Consider the following 19,279-nt stretch of genomic DNA (forward strand, 5'->3'; position numbering starts at 1 on the left):
GCCACAGTTCAGACTCGTGCTGTCGCCAGAGGTGCCTGTAGGTGGCGCTGCTGCTGTCGCAACTGTTGACGCTGGAAAAAACAAACCAACGAATGTCCGAGTGTCGCTGGAGGTTCTTTGTGAGGACACGAGAGAGGAAGGGTTCTAAAGAGGCGCTCCCACCTTTATTTTCTGGAAACTAATTCAAAAACACGGCCAATGTCTTGGATTTAAATAAAGTCACAGCAAAAGTGCACGAATCACAAACAGGAGTTTGTATGAAAACAACAACAATATGGCATTTAAATAAACTCAAAACAGCAAGGCAGAGGCGCGCGGGGCCTGCACCTCTCACTCTCGGCCCGCAGGAGGCGCCTTCGCTCGTCACAGTCCACGCCTGCGCGGCTCACAGCTGGGTTTTCTTGAACACGTCTCCTGAATCCAAGGCCGTGTTTCCCGCCTGCAGGTGTTTCTCCTTCTGGGCCTCTCCGTCCTCCAGCGAGAGGCGCTGGCCCGGCCCGCCGCCACACTTCCGCCGGTACAGCCGGTAGCCTGGGCAGAGGTCAGAGGTCAGGGGTCAGGGCGGTGTCGTAACCAGCGTTGCATAACGCAGCAATCAGAGTTTTAACGAGGCGCAGAGCCTCGCAGCAGTAAAGTCATTCGCCAGCGTCCGGCAGCCTTGACCTGCCGTTTATGGCCGTGAGTCAGACTCGCCAAGGTCGGCGCTCGACAGCCGCCCAAAATACGGCCTCCAGCAGAAGAGCTGGGACGGTCTCCTGTGACACCTTCACGCAGCTGAGCTGAGCCAAGAGCCTTCGCTCCCGCCGGCTTCTCAAGCGCTCCAGCCCGGCGTCTGAGCCCAGCGCGCCTGAGTCGTGTGTGTGTGTGCGCGCGAGAGGCTGCGGGTGCGGCCTCACCTCCGACGAAGAGCACGGCCACCACCAGCTGGAAGATGCTGTAGATGAGGGGGAAGGCGAACATCACCTCCAGCTCCTCGGGGCTGAAGGACAGCTGCACGATGGTGCTGCACAGCTGGGAGTTCTGGAAGCCCGTCTCCAGGGCGATGGTGCGGCACCTGAGCCGGAGAGACACGGTCACCGCCCGCTGCCTGTCACGTGACCCGGGGCCACCACCAGTACGGCAGCCACTCAGTGAGCCTCCACCAAAGCAAATACTACTTTCACCAGTAGTATACGACTTGAGCAGGTTCGCAGGGCAGAACCAGTACCTGTGCCAGGGCTGGCCGACGAAGCGGGCCATGAGGAAGCCCAGGCCGAAGCCGATGAAGGGGTAGATGGTTCCGATGATCCAGAGGGACGGCGCGATGGTCCAGGACGACTGGTAGAGAACTCCGCCCACCACCGCGATGATGATGATGAGGGCGAAGCCGGCGAAGGAGCCGATCTGAGGAGACCAGACGCTCAGACGAAAGGGTGAGCGCCAGCCGGGGAGGGGACTCACCTTCAGGATCTTCTTGGCTTTCTCCGGCCACCGACGCTTGACGTACATGCCGAAGCCGATGGGGATGAGGAGGGCGGCCAGAGTGATGCCTGGAACAGAGCCGACTCCTCGTGACTGGTGAGCCCCGTCAGGGGTGGGCCAGGGGTCGCGAACTCACCGATGCTGTCGTAGGGGATCTGGATGGTGCCGGCTGAGGTCCAGGTGGCGGTGTAGATGAGCAGGCAGAGCGGCATCATGCCCATGGCCAGGATGGAGGAGCACGCCGTCATGCTGATGCTGCGGGGAGGAGAGCGTCAGGGGTCAGAGGTCAGTCAGTCAGTCAGGCCGGAGACTCGCCGCCACTTTAAAGTGGCAGGTGTTTCCCATATGTGCAGCCTCTGCTGGCGTTAAACGGGACCAAGGTCAGCGGACGGAGGGGGCGCCGTCTTCCCTCTCGTCCTAGCGTACAGGCTGAGCTGAGCCCTTCAGCGTGGGCCCCAGAGTCAGGGCCACCGCAGGCCCTCAGAGCAGCTGTCGCCTGACTGGGGGAGGGAACACGGAGTGGTGGTGGTGATGATGAGGATGAGTCTTCTCATCGGACGTAGGGGTCAAAGGGCAAGCTGCTGCTGAGGTGCTGCTCAGGTTGCATCATGTGAAGACGGCAGGAAAACTTGTCCGGCGCAGGGTTAGGAAGGAAGGACGCCGCGACGTCAGCCGGCTGGCTCAGACGTTGGCCACCCCTCCCGAGTCGGTGGCCATGAGCGGACGCTCTGAGCCTCACCTGAGGTCCATGTCTCCGTCCAGCCAGTAGCAGATGATGTTGGAGCCCGAGCCTCCGGGACAGCAGCCCATGATGACGATGACGATGGCCTGCACCGGCAGCACGTTGAAGGCCAGCGCCAGGGCGAAGGCCGTGAAGGGCATGATGCCGAACTGGCAGAGGAATCCGATGAAGATGCCCCAGGGCCTCCTGATGTGGCCCCACAGCTTGTGGGCGTCCACGGTGCAGCCCATGGAGAACATGACCATGGCCAGCATGACGGTGAGCACCGTGCTCAGCACCACACTCAGGACGGCGTTGAAGTTGCTGGCGGGGTAGACGCAGTCGGCGCCGGAGCACACGGTGGCGTGCGCCGGGCAGCTGAGGGGCTCCGCTCCCAGACTCATGCTGGCGTCTTGACACGAGAGGCGAACGCCGCGGGGCAGGCCGCCGGCTCTTTATGCTGCGGGGAGGTGGGACTTTTTTCAGCCAAGTAAAAATTAACCTGTTTTTATGGGCAGCGCTCACAAGTTTCAGTCATTAACCACTTACTGGCAGCTGTCTTGACTGTTGGCCCCGAGGGTTTATGAGAAGAAGGCTCTGTTACGCATCACCTCCACCAACACCACCATCATTGTCCACCGTCATCATCATCATCGTTCACTGTCATCACCTTCATCATCACCATCATCGTCCACCGTCATCATCATCATCGTTCACTGTCATCATCATCATCGTTCACTGTCATCACCTTCATCATCACCATCATCGTCCACCGTCATCATCATCATCGTTCACTGTCATCATCATCATCGTTCACTGTCATCACCTTCATCATCATCGTTCACTGTCATCATCATCATCATCGTTCACTGTCATCACCTTCATCATCATCGTTCACTGTCATCATCATCATCATCACCATCATCGTTCACTGTCATCACCTTCATCATCATCGTTCACTGTCATCACCTTCATCATCACCATCATCGTTCACTGTCATCACCTTCATCATCATCGTTCACTGTCATCACCTTCATCATCATCGTTCACTGTCATCATCATCATCATCGTTCACTGTCATCACCTTCATCATCATCGTTCACTGTCATCACCTTCATCATCACCATCATCGTTCACTGTCATCACCTTCATCATCATCGTTCACTGTCATCACCTTCATCATCACCTTCATCATCACCATCATCGTTCACTGTCATCACCTTCATCATCATCGTTCACTGTCATCACCTTCATCATCACCTTCACCACCATCATCATCGTTCACTGTCATCACCTTCATCATCACCATCATCGTTCACTGTCATCACCTTCATCATCACCTTCATCATCACCATCATCGTTCACTGTCATCACCTTCATCATCACCATCATCGTTCACTGTCATCACCTTCATCATCATCGTTCACTGTCATCACCTTCATCATCACCATCATCGTTCACTGTCATCACCTTCATCATCACCATCATCGTTCACTGTCATCACCTTCATCATCATCGTTCACTGTCATCACCTTCATCATCACCTTCACCACCATCATCATCGTTCACTGTCATCACCTTCATCATCACCATCATCGTTCACTGTCATCACCTTCATCATCACCATCATCGTTCACTGTCATCACCATCATCATCAACATCATCGTTCAAGGTCATCACCTTCATCATCACCATCATCGTTCACTGTCATCACCATCATCATCGTTCAAGGTCATCACCTTCATCATCACCATCATTGTTCACTGTCATCACCTTCATCATCACCATCATCGTTCACTGTCATCACCATCATCATCGTTCAAGGTCATCACCTTCATCATCACCATCATTGTTCACTGTCATCACCTTCATCATCACCATCATCGTTCACTGTCATCACCTTCATCACCAGCCTCCACCGCTGTGTGAAGAGGTTGCACTCAGTGTTCCTCCCCCAGTCAGGAGCCAGGCCTCACTCCTGCAGGGGTCAGGGAGTCGGACTCTGGGGCTCACAGTCACGGACCAGTCTGGCTCTAAAGCCTCAGGGTCTCTGAGGAGAACAGACTCACCAGTGAAGGTCAGAGGTCAGAGCGCTACAATGGACGGGTCCCAGCTCAAAGTCTGAGAACGACGCAGGCCTTCGGGAGGTTCCTCGGGTTCCTCCATCGTCTGCCTCCGAGGTCCATCAGGAACCGCAGAGAAGTTGGAGGACAGACTCTATCTTGAGTTGGGTTTGATGACTTTTTAATCATGAGACTCCATGTTTGGAGCGGAACCATCTCTGAAGAGCCTCCAGCTGAGGATCAGCGCCTCTCAAGAGTCAAATGCCACCAAGTCACCGCTCTCACGCCATTTGTGACATGGACTTGCGTCAGTGGTTTTAGCGCCTCACGAGTGAGAAGAAACAACCTGAGGGCCGACCTGCTTCCTGAGGAGGGTCATGTGACGCGTGCGGCTTCACCAGCGACCCAGACTCACGCCGCTCTGGCAGAGGAACAGCACTGACCTCTGCACTCCTGGACCTGCACGTGTGTGTGCGTGTGGCGGCAGGGACGCGGCGTGCCACACACCTGCTGCGGAATCAATAAAGCCAGTTAAACGGTGATGAGGAACATTATTACGACTCAAGATAAAGGTTTACAGCCCAAGCAGTGATGGAGGAGTGGCACAGTGAGTCGCCGCCGCCGCCGCAGAGGCCGCCTGAGGTCACGGGGGCAGCACCTGACTTCCCTCTCTCCAGCCCGGCCTGGGGACGTCCGGACCACGGCCTCAGGAGCAGAGGTTCTGCCGGGACAGGAGGAGGCAAAACCTGGAACCAGGGTCTCCCACTGTGCAGGGACGCTGCTCTCACGAGGAACTAAAAGCAAAAACTCTGAAGCGGAGAGGGAACGTTCAAGTACTGCTGCAATGAAGTGGATCCACGCTCAGTTATCTGTGAACTTCTCCGTGACTGTGACGGGGCCACCAGGGGCCCGGTGAGGCTCTCCTGAGTGGCATGAGTCCTTCTGACCTTCTGGATCAGGTTATGGATTTGACTGGCCGACCGTCTCAGTGAGTCTCATCCAGCCTCCTTCCGCCTGGTCACCTGTTATGACGGGCCGCAGTGAAGCACCTGGGGGCCGCGGCGGCGCTGCTAGGGGCCTGCACATAGCTACTCAGAGGAATCTGGGTTTGATGTGGTGTCCTTGTAAAAGCTCGCTGAGGAATCGTCTTTTATAGGCCAGATGATTAAACAGGACATGTACAGAGAGAGGGGGGGGTGACCTTGACCCCCGCGCAGGCAGCGCCTGTAAAGTTAACAAGCGCTGGTCAGCTGATGTTTGTCTTGCAGACTTCCTCTGGTCTCCATGGCAGCAGCTCCGCTCAACAACCTCAAAAAAAGATCATCAATAACTATCAGGCTCTGGAGTCTGAATCCTGCTGGAGCTCCACAGACGACATGCACAGGCCAGCTGGGTCCAAACGCCCGAGGAGAAGAGGGACAGTGTTCTGCTCTGTGGTCCTCGCACTTCTACAAGGTCAGTTCCAGAGAAAAGAGGTGGAGGTCTGAGCTCCAGACGCCACTGACCGAGACCGGACCTCAGCTCCACAGAGGAGCAGACCACGCCTGTCCTCAGTCTGGATCCAGGAGCCCAGACCTTCTGACCCGACTCCTGACGGAGGAGCACCTGGAGAAGGCCCGGCTCTCCGTCAGCTGGGAGAGGTGTCCCTCAGGTTGATGCTTCCGGTCACGTGAGCGATGAAACACCGCAGCAGGTGGATCCCGGAGTAGTTGAGGGAGCTGAAAGAAAGGAGAGCCGGGTGAGAAGAGGTTCTGCAGCAGCTGGAACTGAGTCCAGTCTCTGAGGAACCATCAGTGGACCTCAGCTCCTTCTCTCAAGTCTCTCCTGATGAGGAGAGGCCCTCAGATAAAGACATTCTGTGAAGAATTTAAGAGCAGAATCCAAACATAAACTATTGGAATTCTCAGTTATTCTTTGTTATCTACTTCTCCCCTAAACAATACGCTTCACGTTCATTTTCCTCAGAGCACTCGAGCGATGATGGTTTATACAGGAAATAAGAGGAAAAAGTCAGAGCTGTTCAGGTGAGACGTCACAATATTGTTCCAAGACTTTGAGTGGCGTTTAACGTTGAAACCTGGCTGCAGGTTCAGTGGCGATGTGAGTGTGGGTCCTCAGACTTGGAGCCTCATCAGATCCACCATCAACACCCCTGACATGACTCACGTCCACGTCTGACTCTGTCCTTCCCTCCACTAAAGCTATGGCATGTGTTCCACCTGTGGTTCACTGTTGATGGTGGCGAAGTCCGTGAAGAGGAGAGGCTCCAGTCTGCAGCGTGGCACACACACACACACACACACACACACACACACACCACACACCACACACCACACACCACACACCACACACCACACACCACACACACACACACACACACACACACACACACACACACACACACACACACACACACACACACACACACACACACACACACACACACACACACACACAGACCGGGGCCACGTCCAAACATAGAGGAGTCAAGTCAATGACGCCCACATTTCTATCGACGCCGCTTGATATTTCCAGGAGGATCAGGGTCAAATGGAGGAGTTTGAAAAAGACATGCACCAGAGACGTACGCTGGACGTGAACCAGCAACCTGGTGACACACAGGGAGGAGCTTTAACTGCTATAGTGAGTCAGGTGAGCAGCTGCTCAGGTGAAGCCTCACAGCCTGACATGGCTGTAGCATGTGGCTCTGCTCAGCAACACAGTCAAACAACGGGGCTGTGAGGCTCGGACTGGTGGGCCAGCCCTGGTCTACATCATTAAACTATTAGATTGGTGGAGACCGGAGTTGAGAGTCGTCCTCAGGTCTCAGTCAGAGAGTGAGAAAAGTCAACAATAATCCCAGCCAGTCTGACACAGTCTCTCTCTCTGGCCCTGACAGTCCTGACTGCTGCTGGTGACTGGCGCCCTCACCTGGCCAGGAAGGCTTGCGGGAAGCAGCATCTGGTCTGCGTCTTGATCAGGTCCTGCAGGCTCATGAGGTTCCTCAGCAGCTTCCCTCGCCCGCCACACTTGTCGATCTTGGTCAGCACGATCTGCAGGACAGCACCAGCAGGTTCGTCCATCAGCGAGTGAAGCTTCACGGCTGCGGCAGACCGATCACCCGCTCGTAACAGTAGGCATGAATTATTGAGTGCGGGCCGAGGATTTAAATAGCTGAGCGGGAGCGTTCAACATTGATTCACTGTGGACTCAAGAGAGACGAATCAGGCGTCCACCCCCAGCAGCTCTGGTTTCATCACGTGGAGTTTCAGTGAAGACTCGACTCACGAGAACGAGTCAAGAGCCAAGTGTGTCTACCTCCGCGTGTACGCACCACGTACGGCCGTCTCATCTCCTCACACATCTCCAGCGCAATCAGGTCGTTCTTCTGAAAGTCCAGGCTCCCGTCCACCAGCATGAAGGTCCTCACCAGGCTGGCGGAGTCACAGCACGAGCCGTCAGGAGCCGAGTCCTGGACTGCCGCCACGGCGACGCTCACCTCTTCCTGCAGCGCAGATAGGGCTCCACCATGTCCACGAAGTCTGCGGGTGCTCTGTGTCCGTAGCCCGGCATGTCCACCACAGAGAAGGACTTTCCCACCCTGAAGAAGTTCATCTTCCTGGTGTGACCCTGAGTGGAGCAGAACCAGGTCAGCCGCAAACACAACTCGCGGCGGCGGCATGTGAAAGGGTGCTGGTGTCGGGCGTCTGAGCCGCGACCCAACTGTGGGCGAGTGCCACCCCACCTGACAGTCGTGCTGAGGCCACCACGGCACAACAGCGTCCAGAGTCTCACGGCAGGCAGGTGAAACATCAACACACCCGAGACACATGACTGAGCCAGTACGACCCCCACCAGCCATTAGCATCGCACGGTTCACCACACGTTTGGGTTTTCAACAGGAAAAACGCTGCTCTGTGGCATGTTGGGTGGCCTTGTCCTGACAGACCAGCCGAGACTCACCGGGGTTTTGGAGACGCGGACCTCCACCTCTGGAGACAGGGAGAACAGAGCCTTGATCAGAGACGACTTCCCTACGTTGCTTCTGCCGATGAAACAGACCTGCACACGCACGAGACAGAAACAGAATGACATTTTGGAAATTGAGCTTTGGTTTGATGGTTCTGGACACCAGAGATCAAACACACTGATGCACAACAGGCTCATGTGTTGCTCTCAACAAGTCCTGTGCCGATCCCACTCTGGAGCCCATGACAGTGAGGGCACCCCTGCGGTCAGAGCTTCCATGAGGAGGATTCGTGCACGTGCAGTCAGTGTTTTCTAATCTCATCTCCTGCACTGTTCAGGTCACATGCCTGTCGTTCCTGCTTCGGCCTCACAAGCTGTTCACAGTTCACTCACTTTGTTTGAAGCCCTTTTTGCGGGTTAATATTTAATTAAGTGGAATAATCTACATGGCAAACATGAATCAAAATGGTGGCGACGGACGTTCCGTCCCTGCTCGGCACGGCTCCCACCTCGGGCTGCGCCAGCGAGGGCGTGTGCTCCATCCTCTCGGCAGACGTGTGGTAGTCGATCTTGTGAGTGGGCGTGGAGCAGAAGAGCTTCTCCGCCTTCATGATGTCCTCAACGCTGGGCTGGAAGAGGCGGAAGTCCGATGTGTCCATGGAGCTGGAGAGGAGCCTGGATTATTGTCGTGCCTCACTTGTGAGACGTGAGTCTCAGACCAGGGCTCTAACAGTGACCGCATGAGGGCGCAGGGGGCTCAGTTTGAGGAAGTGACAGTGACCCCAGGCCACGCGAGTCCTCACCTGTCCAGGTAGCCCTCCAGGTGGCTGACGGGATAAAGCAAAGCCTGTGTTTTCTTGGCTGGAAGCGCCAGGACCTTGTGAAGGGACGCGAGTCTGTGGACGCCGCGCCGCATCACAGACGCCCAGGACCGATGAGACACCATCCCGAGAGCGAACATGCCGAGACCAGTCTGCAAGACACGAGAGAAGAGAGAAGCTCAACAGCAAACCCGCTGATGACAACCAACCACCAGCCATTCAACAGCTCCAGTTCAACAACAGCTCGGCTGAAAACACGACTGACGCCAGTTTAATCATGAGCCTTAGTACCGGTCTTAACGTCCTTACTCGTGAATGTTGCGCTCAATGTAGCGCATAACATGCGTGGATATGTTCCATATTCACGAGAAGCGTTTGAAACGAAACGTGCGACAAGAGACTCACCTGGCGAGGAAGACTGGACCTGCTACTTCTTCGTATCTTCGATGTCGAGTCAGGACGTGTTTACATGCCGCTTCCCGGCCGCCATTTTGTGTGCAGCGCCCAACTCGGTCCGGCGGAACGAAGGTTCCGCTGAGGAGAAATAAGCCATCGAGGTTCTTATAACTCTCCGGTACGGTTCGGTTTTACCTTCGAATCATCTGCGTTGATATATTGACCTTTTTCATTTGGCATCGTATTCATGCATTGCAATACTGTCACTCGTTGTGACGTCACGAGCTGCCAGTCCCATATGGTCTAGCGGTTAGGATTCCTGGTTTTCACCCAGGCGGCCCGGGTTCGACTCCCGGTATGGGAACTTCTTTTGTGACTCTGACGGAAATTGACCGCTGCTGGTTGGGTCCTTCCTCAAACACACGGCCCTCTTGTGTTGCCGACCATCTTCTGAGCTCACCCGCCGGAGCTCATCTGAAACCAGGACCGATACCGCTGCTCGATGGTCTGTAGAACACACACTGGAGCAGCAGGTGGCAGTGACGGGCCGCGACATCATCACACCATGGTGACTCCACAGTTGGTCACCACAGCCGCACCAACACTCGGCCACTGAGTGGGTCAAGTTCGGCTCGGACGGAGAGAGAGACAGACAGACTGGCACAGAGGAGCAGACAGAGAGATGGAGAGAGAGAGAGGCAGACAGAGACGGACAGAAGAGTTGCTGCTCCGCGGCCAGCTGGAGACGTGGCGACGGAGCAGGAGAGGCTTGCGACCTCAAGGTGGCGGCTGACGAATGCCCGGCCTGACAGCCGCGCCTCTCCTCCCGCCGCCGCTCTGATATGCAGCAGTAATGAAGGACTCCTCTTTTAGAAGGCAGCACATCCGTCTTGGTGATGCATGGAGCGGAGCCGCGGGGCGGCAGCAGGTACGAGCCGGACCTGTCAGGACCGTCCTCCGTCTCCGACCTTCTGGGGATTATTCTGGATTAGGATTCGCCGAGCCGGCCAAAGAAACGTCTTCATAAATTCAGTGGCGGAGGGTGGTGCTCAGGTTACGCCATCATCTGCTGAGTCGCTCCCTCTGGAGGCCCAGCGCTAATCTGACGCTGATGAACGGTGTGAAGCCGGGAGTTCTCAGGCTGCGGCGCTTCTTCTGCCGGCCACACGGGGTCACCGCCGCCCACCGACGATCGCTGCCCCCGCCGTGGAAACATCTGGAGTCTCTCACAGGCGGCAGAGAAAACACCTCTCCCAAGGACTGACGCACGTGAACTCCAGCTCCAGTTCACCACGGTGGCTTTCATCCCCAACACTTCACGTCTGGAGCCTCTGACCCACATTCTGCGTGTGGAGTCGGAGCCGTTCACTCCTCCTCCTCAGTCCTACTCTCCACCCAACTTGAGCTTCTCCGCCTCCTCATACTTGCACCACTGCACTCACGAATACTTCTGTCTGTCCAGCTGATACTTCTACCACTGGGGAAGGTACCGCCACTACTGTCAGCTTTGACTCACAACAAGAGTGGGGGGAGTTGCAGACGGGTTGGTGAGTGCAGTCGCTGTGCCGCACTGTTGCGTGTGAGAGAGAGACCTTGGCTCGGGCCCTCAGCTGTGGGTCCCTGATCCAAGCGGCTGAAGGCAGGTCGCAGGTCACATGACCAAAGCCCTGCAGACAGCGAGACCCTCAGCAGCTTCGCGAGCCGCTGCTCGGGAAGTGAAGACAAATTCAAAACACTGACGCTGCTTTGACTGACCCAGGATCTGTAGAGGCCAAATAGCACTGCAAAGTACTTCAACACTGCCATAGTCCTGTAACTCCTATGGCAAAAAGTCCAATGAAATGTAATGAATGTGTTTGAAACCAATAAAGCCAGATTGACAAGGGGAGTGCTGGAGCTCGAAGGAAAAAATAAACGGATGGATTTGAATCAAGAGGAGACGTGTCTGCGTCGCCCCCCATTGTTGAGCTGCGGCCTCACACACACCGAAGTGACACGGATTCATCACGCTGACCTCAGGCCCCAATACTACGTCTCATTTGCATGTTAAGCGGCCCGGTGTGCGGGATGACAGGGGACCCCCGGTGCCGCCCCGACACGGATGAAGAGGTCAGAGGTCGGGACATCCATTCTCCCCCGGATCACGCCGAGGTTTGGAGAGAGATTGATGGATCAGAACGCACGAGTGGCGCCCCCCACCTCGCGGAGGGGACGACGACGACGACGAAGACGGCGCAGGGATGAATCCAAAGAAAGCCCAAACAAACCTCAGCGAGAGGTCTCACTCCTCAGGGAATCTGCAGCTCATTCATCACTCCGGGAGCATGAAAGTGCCGCTGTGTTTTTGTGCCTGGATCCTATTATCCCAAATTAGTGAGCTCTGATTGACTCCCGCTGAGTTTGTTAGCGGAGACTTCAGCGCTTGTTTGCCTTTCGCCGACGGTGGTGTGGAGAAATATGACTGTTTTATCGGGTGGGAGGCTCCAGAGAAGCGGCTGACGGATGAGGTAGTTAGAGCACGGCTCCCACGCACAGCTGGAGGCTGCTGCGAGTGACGCCTCCCACCACACGCCTGATCTGTGGACGACCTCTGAGCGGGCGTCAGCTGCTTCGGCTCCGACCAGGTGTCCCGAGTCTGGTCCTCAAACGCGCCTCGCTGTTGAGACCTTCACAGAGGGTTGAGGAGGATCACGCCTCTGAACCAGCACCCTGGACCAGACTGAGAGCCGCGTACTTTGACGTCTTCTTCCTCAAACCTTGTGGGGTCCGTACGTTGTGACAAGAATTGGTCCCCACAAAGAAGGATAAACGGGCAGGAGGCTGGTTGTGTGGCACGTGTGTGGATGAGGCCTCCACGCGGATGAAGGAGTGACTTCCTGCTGGGAAGCAGACGGAGTGGCTCACGTGTGGGTGGGAGACAAAGTGTGCCAGAACCTGAGCGGCACCCGGGCGAGTCTCACATGGAAGCACTGAGGGGTCTCTGAAGGGAACCGTGAGGAGCCTTCATGCCTCCGTCCTTCCTCACCGGTGTGAAGGCCTGTGGACGGACCTGAGCCTCCTCCAACACTCACGTCATGTGTTCATCCATCTGCTCCCAGCTCCACTGCTGAGGTGATGGATGGCTGCGATGACTGCGGCTGGCTGAGCGTGAGCACCATCACATGTGCTCCTGGTTACAGCCTCCTCCTCCTGCTCCTCACTGTCAGCACAGCTTCCTGTCGTCACCGTCGTCAGCGGCCACATGACGTCCTCCTCTGAAGACGCCGGCAGGTGGCAGTAGAGCTCCAGAGAAGCGCGTCTCAGCCAGAGACGGCGAGACGGAAGGAGCGGAACCCTGTCAGCCAGTGTGGATCGTTGAGCCACGAACACGTGGACGTGGAAAACGAGCCAAATGAAGGAATCAGTTCCATCAGTAACGGGCGACTCGAAATGATGACCACAGTAACACACACGCACACATCTAGATATGAGATGATCAGGAAGGTTGCTCTTTTATCAGAGAGATGTCTGGATGGAAATACCGTCATTTGTTGTCAGAAGAAACACCGCTTTTTTATTCTTCAGACATTAGGGTGCAGGACCTCTTCCATCCGCTAGAGGTCACCTCAGAGGAGCGCTGCGTTCCTTGGTGGCTTCATCATCCCGGCCGCGGCGTGAGGCCTCCAATCACGTGACTCTTCTATCTTCCCGCAGGAGTCAGGTAGTCAGGTCAGGTCTCTGAGGTCTCCACACGCTGCTGACTTCACCCAGCACCTCCAGATCCAAATCAAACAGCACTTGATGTTTCATGGAGAACCTCTGGAGACGCACGAGGACAAAACTTATTCCCTCAGGAGACGTTTCCCGTGGCCTCAGGAAGTCCTGACCGACATGTGATGTCACATAAGCAGAAGTTGGTGTTGGATGAGACGCCATCTACTGGTGGCTCTTCAGAGTGCAGCTGTGACGTCGCCATCAGAACCTCTCCGCCCGGAGCTGTTCAGCGTTCAGAGGCTGGTGTCTTCAGCTGTGGGCTGAGAGCAAGCGGCTGGACATCTGTTGCCAGAACCTCTCACACCATCAGCCAAAATACCTGGGCCTCTGTGGCAGAGCGCCGAGCTGGAGAGGCGCTCGCCAGCGCGACCACTGATGGGTGGGATCCCGGGTCGGACCCGTCGCAGCCGTCGATGTGGACGGGCTTTGACCCACGGGACTCAGTCCTGGAAGCAACCGCAGGTTTGTGATCTCCAGTGTCGCCCCCTGCAGGTCCATGTGAGTAGGTGTCCTCCCTGGGCTTGTGAGAGGACCATCATCATCACAGCTGAGTGTGTCTCATTCACAAGTGTTTGGTTTTTGCTTCTGAACCTTGTTGCCACACATGCCAGTCAGGAGATGCTAACGGTTAGCATTTAAAGCCAAGAAGCTCAGAGCGCTGGTCAGAGACGGCTGAGAGGACCACTGAAGGAACATGGAGGACCACTGAAGGACCTTCATCTGGTCTTTCACTGAGGAGGAAGTTCAACACTTTTCTCCCATCAACTGCCAGAAGAAGCCGACCATCTGAGGAGTCTGAGAACTTCCTGCCCAGGTCTCCCGGACTCTCCCGCATCTGACCTCTAACTGGTGCGCGTGGCAGGGACGTGCCGCCGCAGGCCGGCAGCTTTGTTTCGGGGAAGACGTCGATGCGCGGCGTGTCCCTGGGGTCGGAGGCCGCTGGACCTGCTCAGCAGGAGCGACGCTCCACATAATGGGAAATCGATGGCGTCGCCGAGGCCCAGCGCGGTGGGCTGCGCTGATCCCAGCGCTCCTTCTGCTCCGCCGCTGATGTGAAACCGATAGCGCCATCCGTTTTCCTGCCTCATCGACCTGTCGGGACCTTAACCAGGTTTCTGGAAGGAAAGTGGATTTGTGTCTCACGCTCAAAAACATCGGCCTCTTAAATCCACTTGACTCCCACCTCGCCGTTGCCGCGGCAACAAACAGGTTTCCCCTGCGGTGGCCTCCAACCTTCAGAGCGCTGAGATCCCGACCAGAGCCGGGCCATCTGGCCCTGGGCCGGCCTTCCTCCAGAGACCACCCTCCGCACGTCCCGCTTCTCTCCTGTAGTTACGTCACAGGTGCTTCATCCGACGCCGGCCAGGTCCAGTTCACCAGAGTTGAGGAGTTAGAAACACCACAACAACAAACCAGGCGGTGGACAAGTCAGCAGCAGAGGTGAGAAACAACAGAAGAGCAAAACAACAGAAACTTTGAAACCTTTGGTGGAACAACCACAGACTCAGGGGTCGGGCAGAGTTGACGGTGTCAAAAAGCAAACAAAGAACAGACAAAATAAAAACCACAAAAGGAGAACTAGTGAGATGGAAGGATGAAGGGATGGATCGATGAAGGGGTGGAGGGATGAAGGCAGCGAGAGATGGAGGGATGGAGGGATGGATCGCTGAAGGGGTAGAGGGATGGAAGGGGGAGAGATGGAGGGAGGGAGCGATGAAGGGATCGAGGGATGGAGGGATGGAGGGATGGAGGGATGGAGGGAGGAAGATATGGATCGATGAAGGGGTGGAGGGACGAAGGGAGCGAGAGATGGAGGGATGGAGGGATGGAGCGATGAAGGGATCGAGGGATGGAGGGATGGAGGGATGGAGGGAGGAAGAGATGGATCGATGAAGGGGTGGAGGGACGAAGGGAGCGAGAGATGGAGGGATGGAGGATGGAGGGATGGAGCGATGAAGGGATCGAGGGATGGAGGGAGGAAGAGATGGATCGTTGAAGGGGTGGAGAGATGATGGGGTAGAGGGATGGAAGGAGGGAGAGATGGAGGGAGGGATGGAGCGATGAAGGGATCGAGGGATGGAGGGAGGAAGAGATGGATTGCTGAAGGGGTGGAGAGATGATGGGGTAGAGGGATGGAAGGGGGAGAGATGGAGGGAGGGATGGAGCGATGAAGGGATGAGGGATGGAGGGAGGAAGAGATGGAGGAGGGATAAAGGGATGGAAGGAGGGAGAGATGGAGGGAGGGATGAAGAGGGAGGAGAGTCATGGAGGGATGAAGACGGAGGAGAGGGAGGGAGAGATGGAGGATGAAGGAGTGGAGGGATGAAAGTTTAGAGGGAGGAAGAGAGGGAGGGATGGAGGGATGGAAGGAGGTAGAGACGGAGGATGACAGAACAGAGGGACGGAGGGAGAGAGAGGGGCGGCGCTGGCCAGCGGAGGCCCACGACTGAGCGTCCCGGCGCCGTCAGGAGCCTGGGACTGGGAGGAGCGTGTGCGGCGGGCCGGGGGGTCTGCGGTCCTCTGGTATTCGGGTCATGCAGCAGCAGAGAAAGGAGGCGCGGTGGCGGCAGCAGAGCATCGATCCATCGACCCGGACTCTCCCTGGACGACGCGGCGCACCAGCACAAGCGCATTTATTCTACCAGCACGACACTTTTAATCAAGGGCTCCAGATGCAGCCGCCGTTCATCTCTGCGCCGCCAGAACCTGGACCTGAAGCTCCTGCGCTGCGTGCTCGGAAACACAAGCAGGTCCCGCTCCAACCCTCTGCCGACCCAATTAAGGCGGATGAAAAGGGCCCCAGGTGGCGCCACAAAGACGCCCACCACAGAAGCCCCCGGACGACTTGGACGGTGGCGGGTCGAGGGCTGGGAAAGTGTCCGACTCGGCTCCTGGGAGCATTGAGGCAAACAACACCGGCACAGAGAACATCTCAATGAGAGTGAAGCGGCGCGGCGGGAGCTGGGGCTCTGGAGGATCAGAGTCAGAGGGCCCCGGGCCCCCGCCGGCCGGCTCATCCTCGTGGGACTGCTGCAGAGTCCAAGTTCTCTGCTCCTCAGGTCCTCCACCAGAGGGCTCTGATTCGGGTCTCCAGTGGGAGTCGTGCAGGTCTGTGGCGTGAAAATCAACAAGTTGTTGATGCGCTGACTGACTCAGAGCCGAGTCTCCGACTCGATTGGACCGGGTTTGACCAACCCTCAAAATTAGCATGTGACTCAGCAGGACGTTGGTGAGACCAATGGAATCATACACATGTGACCTTTGAGACTCACTGTGACCTCCGTGCCTCACTGTGAGTGACTGCAAGTCACAGAGGTCACAGAGGTCACAGTGCCTCGCAGTGACTCGCAGTGGCTCACAATGTCTCGCAGTGACTCGCAGTGACTCCCAGTGACTCCCAGTGCCTTGCAGTGCAGTGACTCGCAGTGGCTCACAGTGTCTCGCAGTGGCTCACAGTGCCTTGCAGTGACTCGCAGTGACTCCCAGTGTCTCGCAGTGGCTCACAGTGACTCGCAGTGACTCGCAGTGACTCCCAGTGTCTCGCAGTGGCTCACAGTGCCTCGCAGTGACTCGCAGTGGCTCGCAGTGCCTCCCAATGACTCGCAGTGACTCGCAGTGACTCCCAGTGACTCACGGTGACTCACAGTGAGTTGCAGTGAGTCGCAGTGCCTCGCAGTGACTCACAGTGACTCACAGTGGCTCACAGTGACTCGCAGTGACTCACAGTGACTCGCAGTGCCTCCCAGTGACTCACAGTGACTCGCAGTGCCTCCCAGTGACTCACAGTGCCTCCCAGTGAGTCGCAGTGGCTCACAATGTCTTGCAGTGACTCGCAGTGAGTCGCAGTGACTCGCAGTGACTCACAGTGACTCACAGTGACTTGCTGTGACTGCCAGTGACTCCCAGACAGCGACGGCCCGTTTCAGCGGGGGCGTGCGAGCGTGAGAAGGCGAGCGAGGAGGCGGCGGTGCTCCCGGCTAGTGAGCCCCCCGGCGCTCACCTGCTCCTCCAGGCTCATTACCGTGTTGGTCTGAAGGGCCGTCAGCACTTAATGGATTCTTGACCTTTAATTCAAGACTCAGCAGCAGTTTCCCGGTCGGCGGGTGAAAACCTCGCCGCCCTCTTCATTAGCTCTGTCATCCCGCCGCCGCGCCCCTCGTCCAATTTAGCCGCAGCGTGTCAGATCCCCCCCCCACCCGGCCCGAACCTCCTCCTGGGGAGATGTGCGGCAGCTCGAGTCATTACAGCTGGAGCTGTCTAAGCCGGGCTTTACCCGCCACAATGGGCCCTTCAGCCCTGAGCCGCTCCTCAGTCAGAGCCACAATGCCACTTCCATTAGTGTAATTACAAGCAGATCCCTCCCCTCCTTCCCCCCCACTCCCTCCTCCCCCCCGTGTCCCAGCTAAGTTGCTTTTTGTCCCGGGTTTTTGTGCGGCGCGGGACCTCCGGCTGCTCCTGGCCCTCCGCCGGGCGCTCGGGTGATAAGGCACCAAGCCGCCGGCCACAGAGCGCCGGATCAGATCGCGGCTCCGTTTACACGTTTGTTTGTTTCCCTTTGTGAGCGCAGGATAATGTCATCTGGTTCCCATGGCGACGAGGCCGGCGGGTGGAAGCCTGGAGCCTCTGATCCTGTCTGCAGTCACAAGACTGGGATTCAATGGTCCTGTGTTTGTTAGCAGCTCATCCACCCGTGAGTCACGGATCGCCTCCGACTGCTGGTGATGCTCCAGCCTGCCGGGGGGCGCTCCTGCACCACACATCAGGTCTCGGGGCTCGGACTCCAGCAGCGACTGTGTGGTGCCGCCGGGCTCCACCAGGGGCCTCCTTGGATCAGCAGGCCCACTCTCCATCATGGGATGAAGCTGGACGTCTCTTCAGGTCTGGATGGCTAAAAGGATCCCAAGGACTCGTGACTCCAGAGAGAGCTGAAGATATTTTGGTCCTCAGTCACCACGGTGTTGGATCAAAGCCAAGGTCGGGTCCCAGCGGCGTCTGACCCGACGACCTCTGACCTGTGGCAGCTCGCCGGCCTTGGCAGAAGAGCCTTGACGGCGCTGACCCGCTGGTGTGAAGGGATCCAGGCGTGGGCTGACAGAGGGGGGCGCTGCCGTCAAACCTCCTGGGATTTGGACCTGCAGTGGGCTGTTTACGTCGCGGAGTTGGTGAAGAACCGACTGGGCTCAGCCGCCCGCGGCAGGACATTAGCGCTAAGACTTTGATGAGCTTCACATGATGTCGGGCTCTGGTCGCCATGACGACGGCTGGAACGCCAAATCCACTGAAGTGTTTACGCCGCTGCGTCCCAGCGCCGACGGAGCCCAGTGGCTGGCTTCACTCAGTGCTCCTCTCTGGAGCGCCGCAGCAGGGGGCAGCAGAGAGCCGGTCAGTCTGAGCACCCAGCTAGCTGGGACATGCCGCGGGCTGCAGCTCAAAACAACTGCTTTAAACTTGAAGAAAACTCTGCAACTGCCACTCACATCTGTGTCCCAGTCGTGGACTTATGCTTCTAAAGACACGGGTTTCTCACTGGCTCCAGCTTGTGCCACGTGTTTCAAAGGACCTTCTGTGTTGCTTCTCACTGTTCAGTCCAAGCAGCAAACAAACAAACAAACCCCTGCTGAGCTGAACCTTTCAAACCCGTGTGACTCTGCACGGACACGTGACTCGGACGCGGCGGGGCGGGTCTGTGCTCTGGGGCCCAAGGCCAACTGGACGTCCGTCAGCAGAGAAGGGCCCCGCCGGGGAGCGCGGCGAGGACCTTGTCGTCAGCGCGGCCGCTAATCGACGCGATGACAGCGGTGATGACGGCGGGAGGCCGGCGACAGAACGCAGATGTCGGGGACTGGACCCCAACAGGTGTCGCTCCCAGGTCCGAAGACAGAGACAGGGCGTTTGTTTGTCACGCCCGAGCTGCGGCCTGCAGGAGGCGCCGGCGTCCAGAGGAAGACTCAGATCTTCATCAGGATGAGGGGTGAGGAGGGAGTCCAGTCAGGACCTGATGGACCTCCCCGGCCTCGCAGCCTCAATTTCTGCTGGAGACCACCAGACCAACGACCCGCAAGGCAGCAACTCCACCTTCAGCCGTTTTCACCTCT

At 57.2% G+C, this 19,279-nt stretch overlaps 2 protein-coding genes and 1 non-coding gene across 5 annotated transcripts; 1 reads left to right on the forward strand and 2 right to left on the reverse strand.

The window, feature by feature from the left end:
- Window positions 1-142: 142 nt before the first annotated feature.
- Window positions 143-4,281, reverse strand: LOC128765689 (ileal sodium/bile acid cotransporter-like). Of its 2 annotated transcripts, none has more exons than XM_053876653.1 (7): window positions 4,252-4,281; window positions 2,201-2,642; window positions 1,598-1,716; window positions 1,441-1,529; window positions 1,208-1,383; window positions 897-1,054; window positions 143-531 (listed from the first exon to the last, which is right to left on the reverse strand). In XM_053876653.1, exons 2-7 carry the CDS (start codon window positions 2,584-2,586, stop codon window positions 386-388), a joined length of 1,074 nt encoding a protein of 357 aa, XP_053732628.1. In that variant the 5' UTR covers window positions 2,587-2,642; window positions 4,252-4,281; the 3' UTR covers window positions 143-385. The 2 variants fall into 2 exon arrangements, with proteins under 2 accessions (XP_053732628.1, XP_053732627.1); XM_053876652.1 differs by lacking the exon at window positions 4,252-4,281 and adding an exon at window positions 2,732-2,876.
- Window positions 4,282-5,827: 1,546 nt separating this feature from the next.
- On the reverse strand, window positions 5,828-9,766 carry LOC128765690 (GTP-binding protein 8-like). 2 transcript variants are annotated; one of them, XM_053876654.1, is made up of 9 exons: window positions 9,656-9,766; window positions 9,441-9,569; window positions 9,018-9,187; window positions 8,724-8,877; window positions 8,209-8,307; window positions 7,745-7,875; window positions 7,580-7,679; window positions 7,177-7,298; window positions 5,828-5,963 (listed from the first exon to the last, which is right to left on the reverse strand). In XM_053876654.1, the coding sequence occupies exons 3-9, from the start codon at window positions 9,173-9,175 to the stop codon at window positions 5,873-5,875; spliced, it is 855 nt and encodes a 284-aa protein (XP_053732629.1). In that variant the 5' UTR covers window positions 9,176-9,187; window positions 9,441-9,569; window positions 9,656-9,766; the 3' UTR covers window positions 5,828-5,872. The 2 variants fall into 2 exon arrangements, with proteins under 2 accessions (XP_053732629.1, XP_053732630.1); XM_053876655.1 differs by lacking the exon at window positions 9,656-9,766 and adding an exon at window positions 9,627-9,641.
- trnae-uuc (transfer RNA glutamic acid (anticodon UUC)) lies at window positions 9,724-9,795 on the forward strand. The gene has a single exon. It is a non-coding gene; the product is annotated as a tRNA-Glu (tRNA).
- Window positions 9,796-19,279: the final 9,484 nt, after the last annotated feature.

The sequence above is a fragment of the Synchiropus splendidus genome, chromosome 10 (assembly GCF_027744825.2).
Source record: "Synchiropus splendidus isolate RoL2022-P1 chromosome 10, RoL_Sspl_1.0, whole genome shotgun sequence".
NCBI classification, from domain to species: Eukaryota; Metazoa; Chordata; class Actinopteri; order Syngnathiformes; family Callionymidae; genus Synchiropus; species Synchiropus splendidus.